This window comes from Macaca nemestrina, chromosome 5 (assembly GCF_043159975.1).
Source record: "Macaca nemestrina isolate mMacNem1 chromosome 5, mMacNem.hap1, whole genome shotgun sequence".
Classification (NCBI taxonomy): Eukaryota; Metazoa; Chordata; class Mammalia; order Primates; family Cercopithecidae; genus Macaca; species Macaca nemestrina.
In genome coordinates, this window is record NC_092129.1 from 77,695,608 (window position 1) to 77,720,858 (window position 25,251).

The following is a 25,251-nucleotide window of genomic DNA, read 5'->3' on the forward strand; positions in this document are numbered from 1 at the left end:
GTTCCCTGAGATGACTTCTTGTGTAAATCTGTCTGTCAACACCATTTGGAAGGCTTCTGACTCAGAAGACGAACATCCTTGGGATGGGCAAAGTGATGCTTGTTTTGCTTTCCCTAAAAGTAGTTCTAGGTGTAAGAAGTGATGTGACTGACTTAGGGTCTTAGATTATGGCCCAAATACAGACTTTTAGCAGTTCTGCCCTTTGTTTTTTTGTGTAGATTTTCCTACCTTTAATAGCTTTACTGACAACAATAACACTCTAAAATGAGAGAACATGTCTTATATTAGAGAGGGTAATAGGTTGGTATTTTTTTGAACCATCAAAGGCCTAGGTCAAAACTAACCTTTTCCTCTGACTTTTTAGTCAAAGAACATACCCTTTAGCTAATACCCCAAGACAGAAGTTCTTTGGTGCTGAGAGTCAACGACAGTCACATTTTCCTTGAGAAGGGAAGGAAAGCTCTATCTCTGGATAGCTGGGCAGATCCATAGCCCCATAGCACAAAATTCGGGCAACTGAGAACCCAGCTGGCCCCCAGTTGGCAATTCCTCAACATTCTGGTATGTCCTAACATTGCCAAATAGGCTGGAAGGATTTAGAGAACAGGAAGTAAGCTACTGGGAGATAAGGCTGCAGCTGTAAATTGTAGACAGGGGAGGAAATGGGAATAACAGCATTAGCAGTTTGGCTTTATTTTTAAACCAAAAATCACTGGAAAGATTTCTGTCTCTAAGGGTGTTACTCACCTATTCGTTTATACTGTTGGAACTCTTAGCAAAGTGTGTAAATGGGACCACGTTTCCATGTACTGCTGCATCTCAACTGATGAAGAATTTCTGAAAGATGAAATTGAGTCTGTGAACATTTCGTTTATCCAACAATGGCAACTGTGTTGTCATAAAGACCAAAAAATCTTTAATTTCACATTAGAAATAATTTGAAAATATTTTTTGCCTCCACTCTTTTGTGTTTGTGTCATGCTATGACCGTTCAAGCTTTTTCATGAAGAGGTTTGTTTCTGATGGATGTTAAGGGTAAAAAGGTAGATAATGTGTCTAGCCCCTCTCCTCTGGAGTATGACATCTTGTCATCAAGTATTATTTTACAGAGAGGATCATAGTGGATGAGTATTCATTGGTATTACATTTAAATAAGGTAATAATTTAAAAACTGATCAGTCATGAATATTGTGTTTTTAATTTGTCATGTTCCATTCCGCAGTGGCCATTCTGAAGTACATGAATGACTATGGGTTTAAATAACTAATGTGTTAGGGACCAAATTGTAGCCACATGCACATTTGTGGATTCTAGTGCTTGGGTCAAATCATTGGCAGATCTGAAAGAAGTTTGTGAAGTTGGCTTTTATTTACCATTTGGAAATCCTAAATTTTATGACATGTTCAGTGTCATTTAAGGACTTTTGTTGATGTTGGTCTAACTTAAAAAAATCAGTAATTCTAATACAGGATTTTTTAAACTAAGCTAAAAAAAAATGAATCTGGGTTTGTTGCCCTACTCCCCACGTGAGTTGAGCCCCCTCCTGTGTCTGTGTACAGAGGACTATATTAATGTCTGTTTAGGAAACAACTCCAGGGACACAAGATGTCCTAATCGCTGTCCTTAGCCCTAACAGTGTCTGGTTTATCGTAGGCAGGCAGGCAGTGTATGCTGTTGTTCAAATGCCTTTGGGAATTGAAAGTAAACTACTTGAGGGAGCCGCGGTGGCTGCGGCCGGTTGTCCTGGCGCACAAGGAGGCGAGGCTGTGCGGTCGAGGCCACCTGGGCAAAATTGGGGAAAAAAAAAAAGGAAAGTAGACTACTTGAAATCACTTTCAATACCTTCTATATAGTTCAAAGATATAAGTTAACAAGGATTACAACCTCTAATAATATATTGTTGTTTGCACAATATATTCAAAATTACTATATGTCAGTATTCAAAGGTGAACATGCTGTCCTTTTCCTCAAGCAGCACAGACCTGTGGTGGGGGGTGGTGTTCACAAGCTGATAGTTACGTAAGCACTGCATCCGCAGAGCTATGACTAGAGCAAGGAAGAGGGTCTCAACAGAGAGGATACAGCTAGATGGGGCCACCTGGGAGTTCTTCGTGTCCACATCCATGCAAGGTGAGCCGTCAACTGGATTCAGTTTTCCTGGTTATCACCAGGTCTGAAAAGATCTCAGCCTCACAGCTGCCTCTGATTTTTGCAGTTTTAAAAAAGAGCTATGATATTCTTCACACTTTAAGTAGGTAATAATTTCCTCTCGAAAAAATTGATTTTATTATACGTTTTACAACAAGTGCAGATAACACCAAGTGTGGCCAACCAAGGCTGCTCAAGGCAGACTAAATCAGGTGGTTCTTGGGGGTTCCTCCTAGCCCTTTGGTGCCCTAGACACAAGTTTAAAGACCTAAAATCAGGTGTGTCCATGGCATTGCTTTGAGAAGTCCCAGGGTTTATGCGTTAGTCTGAAAGCAGAAATTGTACTTCGGACAGAGGGTGTGAGGAGGGGCCTGGGCACTATGGAAGTCTTTAACCATCAGTCCTTTTTGTTTTCAGATATAAATTAGAATTTGGAAACCATTAACACCAGTGCCACATGTTCACAACTATTATGATTAGCTATTAGGCACAAAATTCTGGGAGTAGACAAAGGTTCAAATCTTTTTTTATTCATAGCAGGAGTACTCTTGCTGGTTAATAATAGCTCTCATTTTATTGATGTATGTCAGTATCTAGCTGCGTGTCTGGAGGTTCTGACTTCCCAGCTGTAACTTACCTGAGAACAGCAGGTGTGTTTCATAGCTACCAACTCAGTATTAGTCACATAGCATGAACGTAAAAAATGTGTGCTGAATGTCTCAGAATTAATTCGTGATCACCAGGATGGGCCAGTCAGGAACAGCCTCAGGGAACATTCTCCAGGGTGAGCCCTGCCGTGTTGCTTTTGTGGCTCATGGTGTCCGGGAACCATTCCGTAACCCTCAGTCCCTTGCTACTTTTACTGGGCTCTGTGAGGCCACCCTCAGACTCCTCCGGCACTCATCTATTCTCAAAAACCACCTAGCAGAGCTGCTACCTTTTTAGATAAGTGATCAGAATTTTTCAAATTATAAAACAAAGTTCTTAGAAATTTTGAAACTTATAATTTCTTCCTATTTCCTCTGGTGATAAATCCTAAACAACTTAGATTTTTCAAATATGTATTTTTTTCCCAAATTAACCACATTCAAATGCTAAACTATTTAGAAATAAGGTAGACCAAAAAAGACACTGAAAATTTTGCTTCAGCAGGAAAATGAACCTAAATAGTACTCACCCTTTCCTCTTTCCATACTAAATAAATAATACCCTGATTCAAATCCATAGTAAATGTTGTTAAAATAGTTTCCCTACAGCACAGGACCAGCAGGTGAAGGATCATCTGTGAGAGGCAGGTGATGGGTGCGGACGGGCCCCAGGTCCCCTCTTTGTTTTTGTAGTAGTGGGCATGTTCGCGCTGCCTCTCACTGTTAGGAAGCTGTGTCAGTGGGGCTGATTCCCTGTGGACTCTCGTGTGAACTCTGGCTGTTCCCTCCGCTGATCCCCGCATTCGCCCCCAGTCTTCTCCCTTTACTGACTGCATTCTAATTAGTTTTTCAAGTTTGATCACATCACAGAAATAATCCTGGCCCACAGATTCATTTCCTGTGGTAAATGTCTTCTTGGTGGTTTTCTAGGTTGTGCTGGTGAGGTGGAATGAGCCCTACCAGAAACTGGCCACGTGTGATGCGGATGGAGGCATATTCGTGTGGATTCAGTACGAGGGCAGGTGGTCTGTGGAGCTGGTCAACGACCGCGGGGCGCAGGTGAGTGGCAGGCGCAGCTCTGCCAGTGAAAGGCTGCGGGGTAGAGAATGCCCAGACAGGCATTCCAGAGCAAGCGCGTTAGCACCACACAGCAGCCCGTGCTTCAGAGCTGGGGGAAGAGAAATCAATCAAATTAGAATCCTGTGGCCGGGCACAGTGGCTCATGCTGTGATCCTAGCACTTTGGGAGGCCGAGGCGGGTGGATCACGAGGTCAGGAGATCGAGACCATCCTGGCGAACACGGTGAAACCCCATCTCTACTAAAAATATAAAAAATTAGCCGGGTGTGGTGGCGGGCGCCTGTAGTCCCAGTTATTCAGGAGGCTGAGCTTGCAGTGAGCCGTGTGCGCCACTGCACTCTAGCCTGGGTGACAGCGTGAGACTCCGTCTCAAAAAAAAAAAAAAAATCCTGCTTTTCATTTCTTTCGCATGTGTCACTGATAAAAAGAGAGTGCAGGATCATGCCTCGTTTTCAGCCGTGCTGCTGTTGTGAGAACTCTCCAACTTTTAAGCTTTAATTAGATCTGTGAAATCATTTTTTACCCTTCAGTGTTACAATTCTGTATTAAATTTGGGGCCTCTGGCATATCACTGTTTTGCCCCCTTTGAAAGGTATCTTCCCTGTGTTGTCATTTCATCGGTCTCATGGAGAGCTTCACGTGACTTCTCACAACCTGCTCAACAAGGGAAGGGGGCTACAATCTCTTCTGCAGGTTTCAATCAGCACAGCCACCTGTTGTCATCTTCCAGCTCTTCCTTTCTGATACAATTTGCCTCTGCTCTCAGGAAACAGTTGTACCCAGGACACCTGCTGAGCTGCGCTGTTTCTAGTTCTCCCATAGATTGTTCTGGTTTATGGGACAGCTTCATGGTGCACTTTTTGTATGGGTTTAAGGACACAGGTTTGAGCAGGCAGCTCCCATCCTGGGGATTGTACAAAACTGTGACTTAAGAACCGGAATCCTCAGGGGGTGTCAATTAATAATTAATGAGAGGTTTCTTGGACTGTTTTAACTCTCAGAATGATTTCCCTGTGGCTGCCTTTCTATACACTTCTAAGTTCTAAGGTACTTGGATTCTCTTCCTTCCCTCTCCCACCTGTTGCTTAAATAAGCTGTGAGCTTCCCAAGCTGCAGATCGGTCAAGTGACATAAAATTACAGTGAATGAAGATAGTATTGTCGGCGGCTCACGGAAGACCCTGTGTGAAAGCAGCATTCTTTTTTTCTGAGTTGATTTGGTGGAGTCAATGTAATAATATTGACTGACTGATAAGGCCTTACCAGTTTCCTTCAGGCCTCCTTACAGTGAGAAAAGGAAGAGGCAGAGCGTCCTCTGTGACCATTAACTGGCCTTCTTGAAGGAGAGCCACAGATGTGGACATCTTCATGTGGGTGGACATGTGATCAAGAGCACGAGCTCCAGAATCAGACAATGTCAGCCATGAATCTCACCCCATAACTTGTATGGGAGATACTTCCCTGTGTCTCAGTTTTCTTATTTGTAATGTAGGGGCTATAATGTGCCTGCCTCAGGATCACGGAGGATTACATAAGACTGTGTATGAAAAGTGCCTATGGCACTGCCTGCATCTTATCACAGTACCACCTTATCTAGCACAGAACTGCCCTGCCCTAAAGCAGTAGCCATAGGTCATCACCAAAATGAGTTTCAGGCCTTGAGGTAGCAGCTTTTCATGGTTTTCTGTGAAATGGACGCCTCTCCGAGTTGGCCTGTAAAGGTTCTGAAATGCTGTCATTCTTCCATTAACCAAAGCATGGGATTCTTTTCCCTAGAAAGGCCCAGTGATGAGGTGAGACATATCCTCAAATTTAGGGTGACCAGAGGACTTGAAATCACTGCTCAGAGGAAGAAATGGAAGGGGATCAAGGATAAACGCCAAATGAGGGAGAAGGATAAACGCCAGATGAGTGCTTGGCTTTTTTATGTGTTATATCTTTCAATTTCCAGGAACCCTGTTCTGAAAATATTGTTATTCTCAGTTAATAGAAGAGAAGAATCCAGGTCAGGAGTTCAGTAACTTGTCCAAGGAAGTTCATGGGTGGTAAGCCAGAATTCAAACCCTAGTTTGTTTGAGTCTGTAATTCCTCACCACATTATCATGCTCCCAAACAAGAAAGGATTTTCTCTTTTGTCGGAAATGCGTGTATTCGTAGTGTAGTTACATGCTGCATAATGACGTTTCAGTTAACACAGACTGCATATACAATGGTGATCTCATAAGGTTATAATGGAGCTGAAAAATTTCTCTCACCTAGTGACATTACAGCACGACACATTCCTCATGTGTTTGTGGCGTTACTGGTGTGAACAAACCTACTGTGATGCCAGTTGTATAAAAGTGTAGCACATTTTTATACAAGCATATGGAGTCCAAAAGTCCGTAATGCTTGATAATAACAAATGACTATGTTACTGGTATTTACTGTACTTTTTATTATTTTAGAGTGTGCTTCTACTTTTTTTTTTTTTTTTTTTTGAGACAGAGTCTTGCTCTGTCACCCAGGCTGGAGTGCAGGGGCACTGTCTCGGCTCACTGCAAGCTCCGCCTCCTGGGTTCACACCATTCTCCTGCCTCAGCCTCCCAAGTAGCTGGGACTACAGGCGCCCGCCACCACTCCTGGCTAATTTTTTTGTATTTTTTTTAGCAGAGACGGGGTTTCACCATGTTAGCCAGGATGGTCTGGATCTCCTGCCTGACCTCGTGATCCACCCGCCTCAGCCTCCCAAAGTGCTGGGATTACAGGCGTGAGCCACCATGCCTGGCCGCTTCTACTTATTTGAAAAAAAGAAAGTTAGCAGTCTCAGGCAGGCCTTTCAGGAGGTATTCCTGAAGAAGGCATTGTTATAGGAGATGACAGCTCCATGGATATGTTATTGCCCTTTGTGTTAGGGTTCTCTAGAGGGTGGAACTAATAGGATAGATGTCTATATGAAAGGGAGTTTATTAGGGAGAATTGACTCACATGATCATGAGGTGAAGTCCCACGATAGGCCGTCTGCAGGTTGAGGGGCAAGGAAGCCAGTGGTGGATCAGTCTGAGTCCCAAAATCTCAAAAGTAGGGAAGTTGACAGTGCAGCCTTCAGTCTGTGGCCGAAGGCCTAAGAGCCCCTGGCAAATCACTGGCCTAAGCCCAAGAGTCCAAAAGCTGAGTAACTTGGAGTCTGATGTTCAAGGGCAGGAGGCATCAGCATGGGAGAGAGATGAAGGCTGGAAGACTCTGCAAGTCATTCTTCCATCTTCTCCTGCCTGCTTTATTCTAGCTGTGCTGGCAGCTGATTAGATGGTATCCAACAGATTGAGGGTGGGTCTGCCTCTCCCAGCTCACTGACTCAAATGTTGTTAATATCCTTTGGGAACACCCTCTCAAACACAGCCAGGAACAATACTTTGCATTCTTCAGTCCAGTCAAGTTTGACACTTAATATTAACCATCACACCCCTGAAGACCTTCCAGTGGGACAAGGTGTGGAGGTGGAATCATCCTGACCCAGTGTAGGCCTAGGCTAATGTGTTTGTGTCTTAGTTTTTAGCAAAAACATTTAAAAAGAAAAAAAATATTCATAGAAAAAGCTTACAGAATAAGGATATAAAGAAAAAATATTTTGGTATAGCTATATAATATGTTTGTGTTTTAAGTGTTATTACAAAAGGATCAAAAAAAGTATCAAACTTTTTGAAAAATTGAAAAGTTTAAAAAGTAAAACAGTTACAATAAGCTAAGGTTAATTTATTATTGAGGAAAGAACCATTTTTTAAATAAAATGAGTGCAGCCTAAGTATCCAGTGTTGATAAAGTGTGCAGAGCATACAAGGTAATGTCCTAGGCCTTCAGTCACTCTCCACTCACTCTCTGGCTCACCCAGAGCAACTTCCAGTCCTGCAAGCTCCATTCATGGTAAGTGCCCTTTATAGGTGAACCATTTTTTATCTTTTATACTGTATTTTTACTGTATGTTGTCTATGTTTAGATAGCTTTAGTCACATGAATACTTGCCATGGTATTACAGTTGCCATGTGTACAGGTTTAGTCACGTGTACAGGTTTGGAGCCTAGGAGCAATAGTCTGTCCCACACAGCCTAGGTGTGGAGCAGGCTCTACCATCCAGGTTTGAGTAAGTGCACAAGGGACTTGCCTAATGACATACTTCTTAGAATGTATCCCCATTGTTAATCGACATGACTGTATACCACAAGGAGCTCAGGCTTCATTACCATTAAAAGGCCCACCCCACCAGCCAAGCAGTGCCACCAGCACATGGATTCTCCTAGCAGGAGCCTCTGTGAGCAGGGGCCCTCTGTCATCTCCATAGCAGCTGTGAGGTCACCACCACCCGGCACTTCCCTTGTGTTTCTTTCCATTGAGAGTTTGGAGCAGATATTAGAAACAAGAAAGGGAGGATGAGTTTAGCCCTGGAGGCAAATGAGCTTCCCTGGGCCACAGAACGTCTGGAAGCACCCAAAATCTCTCAAATGCCTGCCTACCAGGTTCGACTAAAGTAATTACTGTATGTTGTGATCTCAGTTAGAGTTTTGTTTACTTTTGCCGTTTGGAACTCAGATTTTTCAAATCTTAGAACCCGTTGAACAACCGTCATCATTAAACACTGGCATTTTGGGGGAGGCTTGGCTGCCTTTAATCGTCTTGGAGTCAGATCTTATCCAACTAAAAGGACACCATACACTTGTGACGTTGGATCACTGGTCAAGGTAGTGGTTGGAAAAGTTCTGTGGCTTAGAAGAGGAGTGTCCTTGAAACCAGCTCAGAGAAAAAGACTACTTTTTAGAAGAAATGACAGATTATCTTCATTATATAGCATGACTTTCATTGTCACAAAGAAATCATACATTTGGCAAAAGCTAAGAGATGCTTTAACAGTTTCTTTTTCGGGAAATTATTAAGAGTCCTTTATTTCAGAAATGAGTTTGGAACAGTACACGCATTATTTTACAGTATTAGTCACCAGGGGCGGCTGTACCAGGCACACACACTCTGAGACAGTCTGATGAAAAGCTGCCTGGGTCAATGGCATGGTCAGCCTGCTGCTCAGCTTCAATTAATCCCTGCCTGAGAACTCTCTTTAGTAAAGCAAGAGCATTGCAACCTTCTGCAGTTGAAAAACAACCACAAGAACTGGAGTTTCTGCCGTTTTGTTTTGTTTTGTTTTAGAGACAGGGTCTCTCTGTCACCCAGGCTGGAGTGCAGTGGCGTGATCTCGGCTCGCTGCAACCTCCGTCTCCCGGGTTCAAGCAATTCTTGTGCTTCAGTCTCCTGAGTAGCTGGGATTAGAGGCATGCACCGCCACACCCGGCTAATTTTTTGTACCTAAAAGAGAGGTACTAAACCCTGTCTCTTCTAAAATAGAGACAGGGTTTCACCATGTTGCCCAGGCTGTTCTTGAACTCCTGGGCTCAGGAGATCCACCCACCTTGGCCTCCCAAAGTGCTGGGATTACAGCGATGAGCCGCCACTTTTTTTCTTTTCTTTTTTGTTTTTTGTTTTTTAAAGTAATTTAATACTTGGTTTTCTCTGGTTTTGTTTTTCCAGTCATGATATATTCTTATCACTTTATGTTGACCTAATAAACCCAAATTTGGCCAAGTGGCTAGTTGGGAGACTGAGTCAGGAGGATCTCTTGTGACCAGAGTTCAAGATCAGCCTGGACAATATAGCAAGACCTCATCTCGACAAAAATAATTTTAAAATTAGCTTGGTATGGTAGCACCACCCTGTAGTCCCAGGTACTCAGAAGGCAGCAGCAGGAGGATGGCTTGAGCCCAGCCATTTAAGGCTGCAGCGAACTCTGATTGTGCGACTGCGCTCCAGCCTGGCAACAAAGCAAGACCAAGTCTCTAGACAAATAAATAGAAACCCAGTTAGTCCATGTGAACGTCCTCTATTACCAGTTTTTTTGTGTGATGTCAAATTGCTGGTATGTCTAAGAAGCTTCTTTTTACTGGCTATGCGTTTTGGCCATTGATTAAGGAGATTTCCCAAAATAGTTTTTTCTTTTAGTACAAATCTTTTTTAAGATACATAGTTAAAATGCATATAAGTAAATAGCATTATCTTTGCAAAATGAAAGAACTTTTAAATTTTATTCCGGAATGCAATGCATTGTTTCTGAAAAACATCGTTTTATGTTAATGAGAAAAACCAGACATCGTTTTATGTTAATGAGAAAAACCAATTGGTTGGAACATAAAGTCAGTGAAGCCAAGGTTCTGAGTTTATCTGAGGAAACAACTTTTTTCAGTAATCTGAGACCAGCTATTCAAGAGCTATCTCACAAATCATGCCATTGTCATGATACAGACATTGCTGATCACACTGTCATTGCACGTCCGTGTGAAGAGACCACCAAACACGCTTTGTGTGAGCAATAAAGCTTTTTAATCACCTGGGTGCAGGCGGGCTGAGTCGGAAGAGAGAGTCAGCAAAGGGAGATAAGGGTAGCGCCGTTTTATAGGATTTGGTTAGGTAAAGGAAAATTACGGCCAAAGGGATGTTTTCTCTGGTGGGCAGGAGTCGGGGTCACAAGGTGCTCAGTGGGGGAGCTTTTTGAGCCAGGATGAGCCAGGAAAAGGACTTTCACAAGGTAATGTCATCACTTAAGGCAAGGACCGGTCATTTTCACTTCTTTTGTGGTGGAATGTCATCAGTTAAGGCAGGTGTAGAACATTTTCACTTATTTTGTGATTATTCAGTTACTTCAGGCCATCTGGGTGTATACGTGCAAGTCACAGGGGATGCGATGGCTTGGCTTGGGCTCAGAGGCCTGACACACACAACATAAACCCATAAACCCTGCTTAAAAAACAGCCAGAAGTTCATGTTTTTTTGGTGTTTGTTCACTTATTTTCTCATTACCTGAAATGTCATATATCCATTAATACCATAGATTTTTTTAAAAGCTAAATGTTTGTAACTATAAGCAACAGTGAAGATTATTGATAGCATTTGTTTTGTTAGAAAAGATTAAAAAGAAACACCATGTAGGACAAACTGAAAAACCAAGGTGGTAGAAAATAGGAACAACATAACACTAATTAGAATAAATGTAAATAGATTAAATTTACCAATTAAAAGATAAAGCTTAGCAGATTATATTTGTAAAAATATAGATAACAGTATATACTGTTTAGAGCCACACCTCAGACTTAAGGACATAAACAAATTTAAAAGATGAGAAAGATATATCTTGCAAATAACCAAGAAAAAAGATAAAGCTGATGTAACTGTATATTAGTATCAGATAAAGTAGATTTGAAGACAGAAAGCATTATTTGGTAAGCTGTAGTTTACCAAGCATATATTTTTAATATGTATACACTTATTAATAGCATCACAATAAATGAAGGAAACTAATAGAACTGAAAGGAAAATAAATCCATTGACATACTCAGACATTTTAATGACAGTCAGCAAAGATGCAGACGATCTGAGCAACACAATTAACAAGCTTGACCTAAAGGACATTTATAGGTTCTTAATTCACCAATTGGAGAACATACATTTTTCTCAAACACGGAAGGGTTAAAAAATTGATGTTCTAGGACAGGATTCTGCAAACCTTTTCTGTGACGGGTCAGATAGTAAATATTTTAGGTTTTGTGGACCAGGAGCCAAAATTGAGGATATAATATAGGTATCATATAACAAGAGGAAAATCAGATTTCCAAAATATTTTTGACAAAATTTAAAATTTGATTTATGAACACTGAAATTGGAATTTTATGTAATTTCAAATAACAAAATCTCATTCTTTTGATTTTTTCTTCTGAACCACTTAAAACCATTCTCAGTTTGTGGGCCATACAAAAGTAGGTGACAGGTCAGATTTGGCTTACAGGCCATAGCTTGCCGATCCTGTTCTAGGACATAAATAAAAAACAGATTTCCAGTGTCATGTTTTATGATTATAGACCATGATCTCTGAACACGGTGCAACTGGGTTAGAAGTTAATAATGAAAAGATAACAGATCCCTGTCTGTTTTTGTTTTTTGTCTTGTGACCGAGTTTCACTCTCGTTGCCCAGGCTGGAGTGCAATGGCGCTCACTGCAACCTCTGCCTCCCGGGTTCAAGCGATTCTCCTGTCCCAGTCTTATGAGTAGCTGGGATTACAGGAGCCCGCCACTACACCTGGCTAATTTTTGGTATTTTTAGTAGAGACAGGGTTTCACCATGTTGGCTGGGCCAGCCTCGAACTCCTGACCTCAGGTGATCCACCTGCCACAGCCTCCCAAAGTGCTGGGACTACAGGCGTGAGCCACTGCGCCCGGCCTGTTTAGACATTTTTAAATATGTTGTTAAATAGCTCATGATTTAAAGAATATATTTAATAGACATTTATAAAATCCTAGATATAAATTATAATGAAAACATTATGCTGACAAAAAGAGTCAAACTCTGTAAGATATTTGAAGAGATTTATTCTGAGCCATTTATGAGTGACCATGGCCCGTGACACAGTCCTCAGGAAGTCCTGAGAACATGTGCCCAAGGTGGTCGGGCCACAGTTTGGTTTCATACACTTTGGAGAGGCTTGAGACATCAATCAAATACATTTAAGAAATACATTGCTTTGGTCCAGAAAGGCAGAATAACTCAAAGGGGGTCCGGGAGGTTACAGGCTATGGTGAATTTAAGTATTTTCTGGTTGACAATTGGTTGAGTTTGTCTGAAGACCCGGGATTGATAGGAAGGTAATACTCAGGTTAAAATAAAGATTGTGCAGCCCAAAGTTATTTTCAAGTCTTTTTGTGGATGTCGTTAGAGACAGTAGGATGACAAATGTTTCCTATTCAGATTTTAGGTAGTCTCTTTAGAATTGGGAGGGGTCTGGAAGAAAAAGATCTAGCGACATTAGTAGAGATTCTTTACCGATGCAAACTTTTCCCCACAAGAAACAGCTTTGCAGGGCCATTTCAAAATATGGCAAAGAAGCATGTTTTGGGGTAAAATATTTTGATTTTCTTCTTTGTCTTGTAATGTTATGCCAGAGTCAGGCTGGAAAGTAAATCGTGATATATAGGGTTAAATAAAACCCAGCCTGTCTGATGACAATTTATGATTTGTAGGGCATGCCTCCCAAGACCCCTGAGATAGGAATTTGGACAAGGTAAAAAAAAAAAAAAAATCAAGAGTTTTTTTCTTAATTATATACCAGAATTTGTGAGATATGCTTAAAGTGGTGCTGTGAGATAAATGTGTATCCTTAATTACTTATATTAGCAATAAAACTGTGATCATTGGTCAGATAGGTATTTATCTTAAAACATTATTGGCCGGGCGCGGTGGCTCAAGCCTGTAATCCCAGCACTTTGGGAGGCCGAGACGGGCGGATCACGAGGTCAGGAGATTGAGACCATCCTGGCTGACACGGTGAAACCCCGTCTCTATTTAAAAATACAAAAAACTAGCCGGGCGTGGTGGCGGGCACCTGTAGTCCCAGCTGCTCGGGAGGCTGAGGCAGGAGAATGGCGTGAACCCGGGAGGCGGAGCTTGCAGTGAGCTGAGATCCGGCCACTGCACTCCAGCCTGGGCGGCAGAGCAAGGCTCCGTCTCAAAAAAAAAAAAAAAAAAAAAAAAAAAAGATTGCCAGCCTGGCTTTAAGAAATTTACAGGCTCAGGCCTGTAATCCCAGCTCTCAGGGAGGCAGAGGCGGGAGGATAGCTTGAGCCTAGGAGTTCGAGACCTGCCTGGGCAACATAGCAAGACCCCATTCTCCACAAAAATGTTTAGAAAAAAAGAACAACTTCCCAGGACCCCTTTTCCTCTCTGCCTAAAATAATTTTTCAATAACTCCTACAACATAAGTGTAAAAGCTAAACTTCTAGAAGTCTTTGCAGCCTGGGGCTAAACAAAGATTTCTTGAATTGGATACAGAAAGCATGATCCATAAAAGAAAAAACTTGATATTGGACTTAATTGAAATGTAACGATACGAAGTCACAATTAGGAAAAATAAGATTTGGTGTTCTATTACACAGTAGAGTAAGTATAGCAAATAACAGAGCCTATTTCAAGATTGCTAGAAGAGAAAATTTTGAGTATTGTTACCACAAAGAAATGATAAATGTTTTTTGTTTTTGGTTTTTTTTTTTAGGCAGAGTCTCGCTCTGTCACCCAGGCTGGAGTGCAGTGACTTGATCTCGGGCTCACTGCAAGCTCTGCCTCCCGGGTTCACGCCATTCTCCTGCCTCAGCCTCCCGAGTATCTGGGACTACAGGCGCCTGCCACCATGCCCAGCTAATTTTTTTTTTTTTTTTTTGTATTTTTAGTAGAGACGGGGTTTCACTGTGTTAGCCAGGATGGTCTCCATCTCTTGACCTCGTGATCCGCCTGCCTCAGTCTCCCAAAGTGCTGGGATTGCAGGCGTGAGCCACTGGGCCCGGCCGAAATGATAAATGTTTAAAGAGATATGGTATTAACTCTGATTTGATCATTATACTGTGTGTTCATGCATTATACTATGTATACATATATACACTTGTCATACATATATACATTTATTATGGGCCAGTTATAAATTAATTCTTTTGAATTTAAACTTCTTCTCTTTGGAAGATACCATTTAAAAAATGAAAAGGCGGGCCGGGCGCGGTGGCTCAAGCCTGTAATCCCAGCACTTTGGGAGGCTGAGACGGGCGGATCACGAGGTCAGGAGATCGAGACTATCCTGGCTAACATGGTGAAACCCTGTCTCTACTAAAAAATACAAAAAAATAGCGGGGCGAAGCGGCGGGTGCCTGTAGTCCCAGCTACTCGGGAGGCTGAGGCAGGAGAATGGCGTAAACCCAGGAGGCAGAGCTTGCAGTGAGCCGAGATTGTGCCACTGCGCTCCAGCTTGGGGGACAGAGAAAGACTCCGTCTCAAAAAAAAAAAAAGAAAATGAAAAGGCAAACCAAAGACCGGGAGAAAATATTTGAAATACACATATCTGATAAAGGATTATATCTAGAATTTTTTTTTTTTTTTTTTTTTTTTGAGACGGAGTCTTGCTCTGTAGCCCGGGCTGGAGTGCAGTGGCCGGATCTCAGCTCACTGCAAGCTCCGCCTCCCGGGTTCACGCCATTCTCCTGCCTCAGCCTCCGGAGTAGCTGGGACTACAGGCGCCCGCCACCTCGCCCGGCTAGTTTTTTGTATTTTTAGTAGAGACGGGGTTTCACGGTGTTAGCCAGGATGGTCTCGATCTCCTAACCTCGTGATCCGCCCGTCTCAGCCTCCCAAAGTGCTGGGATTACAGGCTTGAGCCACCGCGCCCGGCCTATATCTAGAATTTATAGAGAAATTTTATGGCAGAAGGTGAAAACTGGTATTTACTATATATATTTTAAATATATTTGCCTGCATTCGTGTAGTCATCCCTTGATATCCATAGGGGATTGGTTCCAGGACTTCCCACAGATACCAAAATTCACGGATGCTCATGTATATGGTATAATATTTGTATATAATCCTTGTACATCATCTTGTATACTTTATTTATTTATTTGTTTTGAGATGGCATCTCACTCTGTATTGGAGAGCAATGGCTTGATACTGGCTCTGCCTCCCAGATTCAAGCAATTCTCCCGACTCAGCCTCCTGAGTAGCTGGGACTACAGATGCACATTACTATGCCCGGCTAATTTTTGCATTTTGAGTAGTGACGGGCTTTCATCACGTTGGTCAGGCTGGTCTCGAACTCCTGACCTCAAGTGATCCTCCTGCCTTGGTCTCCCAAAGTGCTGGGATTACAGGTGTGAGCCACTGCGCCCAGCCCATCTTGTATACTTTAAATCATCTCTAGGTTACTTGTAATACCTAATACAATGTAAATGCTAAATAAATAGTTGTTATATTATTTAGGGATAATGACAAGGGGGAAAAAGCGTACATGTTCGATACAAATGTAATATTTTCCAATTATTTTTTATTCAAAGTTGGTTGAATTCATGGATACAGAATCCATGGATACAGATGGCAAACTGTATATGGAAAGGGATTTGAACAGATATACCCCAAAAGATGTGTAGATGATCAATCAACACATGAAATGATGCCCAACATATTAGTCATTATGGAAATGCAAGTTAGAAAGACAATGTCATACACCTACTAGAGTAGTTAAAATTAAAATGACTGACAACAGGCCTGCCCTGGTGGCTGACGCCTGTAATCTGAGCACTTTGGGAAGCTGAGGCGGGCGCATCACCTGAGGTCGGGAGTTCAAGATCAGCCTGACCAACATGGAGAAACCTCATCTCTACTAAAAATACAAAATTAGCCAGGTTTGGTAGCAGGCGCCTGTAATCCCAGCTACTTGGGAAACTGAGGCAGGAGAATTGCTTGAACCGGGGAAGAGGAGGTTGCGGTGAGCCAAGATTGTGCCATTGCACTCTAGCCTGGACAAGAAGAGCAAAAAACTGTCTCAAAAAAAAAAAAAAAAAAAAAAAGCAGGCCGGGCGCAGTGGCTCAAGCCTGTAATCCCAGCACTTTGGGAGGCCGAGACGGGCGGATCACGAGGTCAGGAGATCGAGACCATCCTGGCGAACACGGTGAAACCCCGTCTCTACTAAAAAATACAAAAAACTAGCCGGGCGAGGCGGCGGGCGCCTGTAGTCCCAGCTACTCAGAAGGCTGAGGCAGGAGAATGGCATAAACCCGGGGGGCGGAGCTTGCAGTGAGCTGAGATCCGGCCACTGCACTCCAGCCCGGGCGACAGAGCCAGACTCCGTCTCAAAAAAAAAAAAAAAAAAAAAAAAAAAGCAGATGCAAGTGTAAAATGACATAACCACTTTGGTTTTTTGAGACAGTGTCTCACTTTGTCGCCCAGGCTGAAGTGCAGTGGCGCGATCTTGGCTCTCTGCAACCTCCACCTCCCAGGTTCAAGCGATTCTCCTATCTTAGCCTTCTGAGTAGCTAGGATTACAGGCACTGACATAACCACTTTGGAAAACGGTTTCGTAATTTCTTATACAGTTAAACATACATTTACCATATGGCCCAACAGTTCCACTCCTAGGTATTTACTCAATGAAATGAAATCATGTGTCACAAAATGTCTTGCACATGAATGTTCATAGTAGTTTTATAATAACTAAATGCTGGAAACAACCCAGCTGTCTAGCAATTTGTTTTAACTTTGTAGTTCAGGGGTACATGTGCAGATTTGTTATATAGGTACACTTGTGTCATGGGGGTTTGTTGTACAGGTATTTTGTCACCCAGGTGTTAAGCCTTTAGTTATTTTTCCTGATCCCCTCCCTCTTTTCTACCCTTCATCTTCCACCCTCTGATAGGCCCCAGTATATGTTGTTCCCCTCAATGTGTCCGTGTGTTTTTGTCATTGTTAAGTGAGAACATGCTGTATTTGATTTTCTGTTCCTGTGTTAGTTTGCTAAACATAATGGCCTCCAGCTCCATCCATGTTCCTGCAAAGGACATGATCTCGTTCTTTTTTTTTTTTTTTTTTTGAGGCAGAGTCTTGCTCTGTCACCAGGCTAGAGCGCAGTGGCGCGATCTTGGCTCGCTATAACCTCCATCTCCATCCCGGAGTCAAATGATTCTCTTGCCTCAGCCTCCCGAGTAGCTGGAATTACAGGCATGTGCCACCATGCCCAGCTATCTTTGTATTTTTAGTAGAGACAGGGTTTCACCATGTTGGCCAGGATGCTCTTGATCTCCTGACCTCGTGATCTGCCTACCTTGGCCTCCCAAAGTGCTGGGATTACAGGCATGAGCCACCACGCCTAGCCTAATTTCATTCTTTTTTATGGCTGCATAGTATTCCATGGTGTATATGTACCACATTTTCTTTATCCAGTCTACTATTGATGGGCATTTAGGTTGATTCAGTGTCTTTCTGTCATAAATAGTGCTGCAGTGAACATACATGTGCATGTGTCTTTATGACAGAACGATTTATAGTCCTTTGGGTATATACCCCGTAATGGGATTGCTGGATTGAATAGTAGTTCTGTTTTTGGGTCTTTGAGGAATCACTACACTGTTTTCCACAATGGGTGAACTAATTTACAACCTAACCAATAGTGTGTAAGTGTTCCTTTTTCTCTGCATCCTCTCCAGCATCTGTTATTTTTTGACTTTTTATTTTATTTTATTATTACTTTTTTTTTTTCTTTTTTGAGATGGAGCCTTGCTCTGTCGCCAGGCTAGAGTGCAGTGGCACAGTCTCAGCTCACTACAACCTCCACCTCCCAGGTTCAAGCAGCTCTCCTGCCTCAGCCTCCCAAGTAGCTGGGACTACAGGCACGTGCCACCACATCCAGTTAATTTTTGTATTTTTAGTAGAGACGGGGCTTCACCATGTTAGCCAGGATGGTCTCATCCCTTAACCTTATGATCTGCTTGCCTTGGCCTCCCAAAATGCTAGGATTTACAGGTGTGAACCACCTTGCCCAGCCCTATTTTTTGACTTTTTAATCATAGCCATTCCAACTGATGTGAGATGATATCTCATTGTGGTTTTGATTGCATTTCTTTAATCAGTGATGTTGAGCCTTAAATAAATATGTTTGTTGGCTGCATGTATGTCTTCTTTTGAAAACTGTCAGTTCATATTTTTTGCCCACTTTTTAGGAGTTGTTTTCTTATAAATTTGTTTATCCTTATAGATGCTTTATATTAGACCTTTGTCAGATGCATACTTTGTGAAATTTTTCTCCTATTCTCTAGGTTATCTTTTTACTTTATTGATAGTTTCTTTTGCTGTTCTGAAGCTCTTTAGTTCAACTAGATCTTACTTGTCAATTTTTGCTTTTGTTGCGATTGCTTTTGGTATATTCATCACGAAGTCTTTGCCCGTTCCTATGTCCAGAATGATATTGCCTAGATTGTCTTCCAGGGTTTTTATAGTTAAGTCTTTAATCTTGAGTTGATTTTTATATATTGTATAAGAAAGGGATCCAGTTTCAATATTCTGCATATGGCTACCCAGTTATCCCAGCACCATTTATTGAATAGGGAGTCCTTTCCCCATTGTTTGTTTTTGTCACCTTTGTCAAAGATCAGATGGTTGTAAATGTACAGCCTTATTTCTGGGTTCTCTGTTCTGTTCCATTGGTCTATGTGTCTGTTTTTGTACCAGTACCATGCTGTTTTGGTTACTGTAGCCCTGTAGTATAGTTTGAAGTCAGGTAGCATGATGCCTCCAGCTTTATTCTTTTTGCTTAGGACTGCCTTGACTCTTTGGGCTCTTTTTTGGTTCCGTATGAATTTTAAAATGTTCTGTGAGGAATGTCTTTGGTAGTTTGATAGAAATAGCATTAAATCTATAAACTGTTTTGGGTAGTATGGCCCTTTTAGTGATATTGATTCTTCCTATCCATGAGCATGGAGTGTGTTTCCATTTGTTTGTGTCATCTCTGATTTCTTTGAGTAGTGTTTTGTAGTTCTCCTTGTAGAGATTCTTCACCTCGCTGGTTAGCTGTATTCCTAGGCGTTTCATTCTTTTTGTGGCAGTTGCGAATACGAGTTTGTTCCTGGTTTGGCTGTTGGTGGTGTATAGGAATGCTAGTGATTTTTGTGTGTTGATTTTGTATCCTGAGACTTTGCTGAGTAGCAATTTGGATAGACAAATTGTGGTATATTCGTACAGTGGAATAATATGTATAAAAAGGAATGAACTACTGACACACATAATTCAGATGACTCTCAACATCTTTATGCTGAGTAAAAGTATTTAGACACAGAAGGTCCCATTCATGTAAAATTCTAGAATGAACAACAGTTACAGAAATCAGATCACTGCCTAGGACTAGGGTTGGGGATTGACTCCTGGGGCGAGGGGGGACTTTACTGCATGTAAATTATACCTTAATAAAGTTATTTTTAAAAGGAAAATATTAACAACTACTTGCCAACAGTTTTGAAAACTTACGTGAAATGGACAAATTCCTTTTCAAAATTATCAGAACTTTTTTTTTTTTTTTTAAGATGGAGTCTCTCTCTGTTGCCAGGCTGGAGTGCAGTGGCATGATCTCGGCTCACTGCAGCCTCCACCTCCTGGGTTCCAGCGATTCTCCTGCCTCAGCCTCCCAAGTAGCTGGGACTACAGGTGCGCACCACCATGCCCAGCTCATTTTTGTATTTTTGGTAGAGACGGGGTTTCACCATGTTGGCCAGATGGTCTCGATCTCTTGACCTCGTGATCCAGCTGCCTCGACCTGTCAAAGTGCTGGAATTACAGGCATGAACCACCGCGCCCAGCCCTAAAATTATCAGAACTGACTCAAGAAGTAAAAAGGTTGAAAGTTTAGACTAGGCGCAGTGCCTCACGCCTGTAATTCCAGCACTTTGGGAGGCAGAGGCAGACAGATCACTTGAGATCAGGAGTTGGAGACCAGCCTGGCCAACATGGCAAAACCCCATCTCTACTAAAAATACAAAAATTAGCTGGGTGTGGTGGTGCGTGCCTGTAATCCCAGCTACTCAGAAGGCTGAGGCAAGAGAATCGCTTGGACCCGGGAGGTGGAGGTTGCACTGAGCCAAGATTGTGTCACTGCATTTCAGACTGGCAACAGAACAAAACACTGTCTCAAAAGAAAACGTGAAAGTTTAGTACTAGGACTATTAAATTGAAGAAGTGGTTAATAATCTCCCCATTACAAAAATACATAGCCAGATGATTTGGCAGGCTTGTCTACTAAACTTTGAAGCAACAAATCATCTCAGTTTATACAAATTCTTCCAGGCATTGGAAAAAGAGAGACTACTTCAGCTCATCCTGAGAGAGGTAACATAACCCTGCTACATCCAGAGACGCACTACCAAAACAAAATCACAGGTCTACTAATGAATGCAGATGCAGAAAATCTAAAGACACTAGCAAATCAGTTTCAGCTGTGCATAAAAAGACAATACTTTACCTCTAAATTGGACTCTGATAGGTATGCAAGCATAGGATGATGTGTAAAAATCCATACAAACAAATTACCACAGTAGATTAATAGAGGGAAAAATGTGGTCATTTGAATAGATGTAATAAATGCATTTGATAAACTTAACACCCAAGTATAAATAATGTTTTTCAGTTAGATTTTTTTTTTCTTCATTCTGATTGAGGGGATATTGTTAGCAAGACCAAGGGGGAATATAATCAGAAACTTAGAGCTTTACTATTTTGGTACGGGGTCAACAGACACTGATGGAGAATCTGTTACTAACCATAAGTGAGAGGCAGTGTAACAGTGGTTGAAAGGAAGGACCCTATAGCCAGCTTTTCCTGGGATTTTTCCTGTTTCTGTCTCTTGCCTCCTCTGTTGACTGAGTCTTCTCCATAGATGAGAACAATAATACCTTCCATAGGCTGTTGACTTAAGGCTTAATGAATTAATGTACATGAAACACATAGAACACTGTTGATGCACAGTATGCCCTGAAGTCAGTTTCATTCATTTTTCTTAAAAATATTTCTTTAGAGACAATACCTTACTCTGTCACCCAGGCTGGAGTATGGAGGCACAATGATAGCTCACTAAGGCCTCAACCTCCTAGGCTCAAGCAATCCTCCCACCTCAGCCTCCTGAGTAGCTAAGACCACAGGTGTGTGCCACCACTGCCGACTAATTATTTTGAGACAGAGTTTCGCTCTGTTGACCAGGCTGGAGTGCAATGTTGCGATCTTGGCTCACTGCAGCCTCTGCCTCCCAGGTTCAAGTGATTCTCTCACCTCTGCCTCCTGAGTAGCTGGGCCTACAGGCACGCACCATCACGCTTGCCTCATTTTTGTATTTTTAGTAGAGACGGGGTTTTACCATGTTGGCCAGGCTGGCTGGTCTCGAACTCCTGACCTCAAGTGATCTGCCTGCCTCGGCTTCCCAAAGTGCTGGGATTACAGGCATGAACACCGCATCTGGCCCTGACTAATTCTTAAAATTTTTTGTAGAGGTAGGATCTCGCTATGTTGTCTAGGCTGGGCTCGAACTCCTGGCTTCAAATGATCCTCTCACTTTGGCTTCCCAGCATTCTGGGTTTACAGGCATGAGGCACTGTGGCTGGCTTCAATAGTTTTTTTTATAGCTTTCAAATAACATATGTTATGTTTTAAGGCCATCTCCATCTTAGCCAAAAGGCTAAGTTAATGACTATGTGTAGACTTTGATAAAAGTGTTTTCCTTTTCAGATTACAAACTGACCCTTTTCTGTGTGTGTCCCCAAGGTGAGTGATTTCACGTGGAGCCATGATGGAACTCAAGCACTTATTTCCTATCGAGATGGGTTTGTCCTGGTTGGTTCTGTCAGTGGACAAAGACACTGGTCATCCGAAATCAACTTGGAAAGTCAAATTACGTGTGGCATATGGACTCCTGATGATCAACAGGTAACACCTCTGAAATGTGGGTATGTGATGTTAAAACCATGGGCACTCGGAGGGAAGAAAGGGGCAGGAGAAGCGGAGCTGGTGCAAAAGCCTCTTTAAGAATCACAATGGAAAAGAACAATAAAACTGTCCAAGTAGGGCCGGGCGCAGTGGCTCATGCCTGTAATCCCAGCACTTTGGGAGGCCGTGGCCGGCGGATCACGAGGTCAGGAGATTGAGACCATCCTGGCTAATAAGGTGAAACCCCGTCTCTACTAAAAATACAAAAAAATTAGCCGGGCATGGTGGCGGGCGCCTGTAGTCCCAGCTACTTGGGAGGCTGGGGCAGGAGAATGGCGTGAACCCGGGAGACAGATGTTGCAGTGAGCCGAGATCGCGCCACTGCACTCCAGCCTGGGCGACTGAGAGAGACTCTGTCTCAAAAAAAACAAAAAACTATTCAAGTAAAAATTAAAACAAAAATTTTAAATGAACCATAAATTGGAGAAACAACATTTCCCACCAATATGGTAACATTAATTTAATGTTTTAATTATATAAAATGTGCATACTCTTGGCCGGGCGCAGTGGCTCAAGCCTGTAATCCCAGCACTTTGGGAGGCCGAGACGGGCGGATCACGAGGTCAGGAGATCGAGACCATCCTGGCTAACACAGTGAAACCCCGTCTCTACTAAAAATACAAAAACTTAGCCGGGTGAGGTGGCGGCGCCTGTAGTCCCAGCTACTCGGGAGGCTGAGGCAGGAGAATGGCGTGAACCCGGGAGGCGGAGCTTGCAGTGAGCTGAGATCTGGCCACTGCACTCCAGCCTGGGTGACAGAGCGAGACTCCATCTCAAAAAAAAAAAAAAAAAAAAAAAATGTGCATACACTTTTATTAATAAAATCTGCATAAATATACAGTTGATATTAGATATCAACTAAGTTGATACGAAGCTGAAACAATCAGGATAGGAAATGGGATGTGTGGTATATTCCTACATCATAAGACAACAAAGAAGCCCATGCACATGCTAAAAAGAGCTGGAGGGAAGTGAATCAAAAGATTATAAGCAGTTATTTTATGCTAATGAGCCTCTGGTTCGTTTTTTAAAAATTGAATTTCAAAATTTAATATGCCTGTTTGACTTTCATGAGAAAATAACATGTAAAAACAATACAATTCTATATTGATAATTCATTTTGGAGGCCGAGCATGTTGGCTCACGCCTGTAATCCCACCACTTTGGGAGGCCAAGGCGAGTTAATCACCTAAGGTCAGGAGTTCGAGACCAGGCTAACCAATATGGTGACCCCTTCTCTACTAAAAAAAATTACAAAAATTAGCCAGGCATGGTGGCGGGCACCTGTAGTCCCAACTACTCAGAAGCTGAGACAGGAGAATTGCTTGAACCAGGAGGTAGAGGTTGAAGTGAGCTGCGATTGTGCCACTGCACTCCAGCCTGGACAACAGAACTAGACTCCATCTCAAAAATGAAATAAATGAAATGAAATGTAATGAAATGAAATGAAATTCGTTTTTAAAATATAAGGATTGACTAGTTAAAACCTTTGTAAATATAAAATTTGTGTTTTCCATGTACAGCAGAGTACATATAATGCCAGGATGTTTTGTAGCAGAGATTTAAGTTTATTATTGGTTAAAAGAAACCAAGCAGTGTAATATGGAACCATAACTTTCATATTTGAGCCACTTTTTTTAACTGAATTGCTTTCCTCTAGTCACTATATATTTAATGTTTCCATTTTTCAAGTAAAAAGGCAAATATTTTTTCTCATCTCAAAATTGGTATTATGAGATTTATGAAAAGGTATTTTCAACTCCATGTTTCTTCCTTTGCTTTCCCCCAAAGACTTCCAATTATCCCTAGTATTTGTGTGTATTTATATGAAATGCTTAGATTCATTTATTACAAAGCTGCATTTTTTTTTTTTTTTTTTTTTTTTTTTTTGAGACGGAGTCTCACGCTGTTGCCCAGGCTGGAGTGCAGTGGCGCGATCTCGGCTCACTGCAAGCTCCGCCTCCTGGGTTCACGCCATTCTCCTGCCTCAGCCTCCTGAGTAGCTAGGACTATAGGCGCCCGCCACCGCGCCCGGCTAATTTTTTGTATTTTTAGTAGAGACGGGGTTTCACTGTGGTCTCGATCTCCTGACCTTGTGATCCGCCCGCCTCGGCCTCCCAAAGTGCTGGGATTACAGGCTTGAGCCACCGCGCCCGGCCACAAAGCTGCATTTTTATAGCTTTTTACTACCCCCAGAGTCTCCGAAGTGTGTTGCATTAAGTGACCTTGCCCAAGTGACCTTGCCTAAGGCACCTGATCTCTCCCATGTCAGTTTCTCCTATGTGACAAGGACTATGTATTATTTCCTGCCTAATCCGCAGGGCTTTTGTAATGATCAAATGAAGGAACAGATGTGAAAGCCCTTAAAAATCCAGGAGTGGAAGTCTTGGCTTCACATTCTCTCCTCGCCTAGAGTGGTGGAACCCATGAGCCATCTGTGAGGTTCATCTCAGGGTCCTCTGATGAGTTGTGCCAGCCAGTGTCCCCAGCAGACTGCGCACATGTAGGACAGGCAGGGGGTCCACTGGGAATACAGCATTGAGAGAGACGTAGCTCTTGCCTTTGAGGTACAATTGGACCTGTCGAGGAGACAGACCTCTCCTTACACAGAATACTGCTGCCGTGGCTTGGCAATGTGTGGAGGAGGACTTCCCAGGAAGGGCTGGCTATGACTCCCAAGTTGAATCTGGGGTACGTTGTTCCAGGCAGCCTGAGCAGAGTTCCAGAATATTGACACCATGGTGTGCATGTGCCACAGGGAGTGGTTTCCTGCTGCTCTGGAATGTGAAGGGGGACTCCTGGGGCTGGAGGAGTCGGTAGGACAGTGGCCATGGGAAGCATGGAGACCATGCTGACGTGTCTGGCCTTGACTGCGTAGACCTTGGTGTGAGGAAAGAGCTGATGTGGCAAGCAGCTGGGCCCTTGGCCCCAGCCTCTGTCCTGATGACTGCTTTTACAGGTGGGATTTTCTTCTAGGAAAGTGCC

The 25,251-nt window shown here is 42.6% G+C and overlaps 1 protein-coding gene across 5 annotated transcripts in view; it reads left to right on the forward strand.

The window, feature by feature from the left end:
* Window positions 1-25,251, forward strand: part of LOC105478743 (TUB like protein 4) — a 287,369-nt gene that overhangs the window by 179,707 nt on the left and 82,411 nt on the right. For all 5 annotated transcript variants that reach the window (XM_071096652.1, XM_011736357.2, XM_071096651.1 and 2 more), the window contains 2 exons: window positions 3,726-3,854; window positions 22,045-22,206. Coding sequence is in view for 4 of the 5 variants with exons in the window: in XM_011736357.2 (XP_011734659.1) it covers window positions 3,726-3,854; window positions 22,045-22,206 (291 nt within the window). In the remaining variant the exon portion in view is untranslated. The remainder of the gene's footprint in view (window positions 1-3,725; window positions 3,855-22,044; window positions 22,207-25,251) is intronic.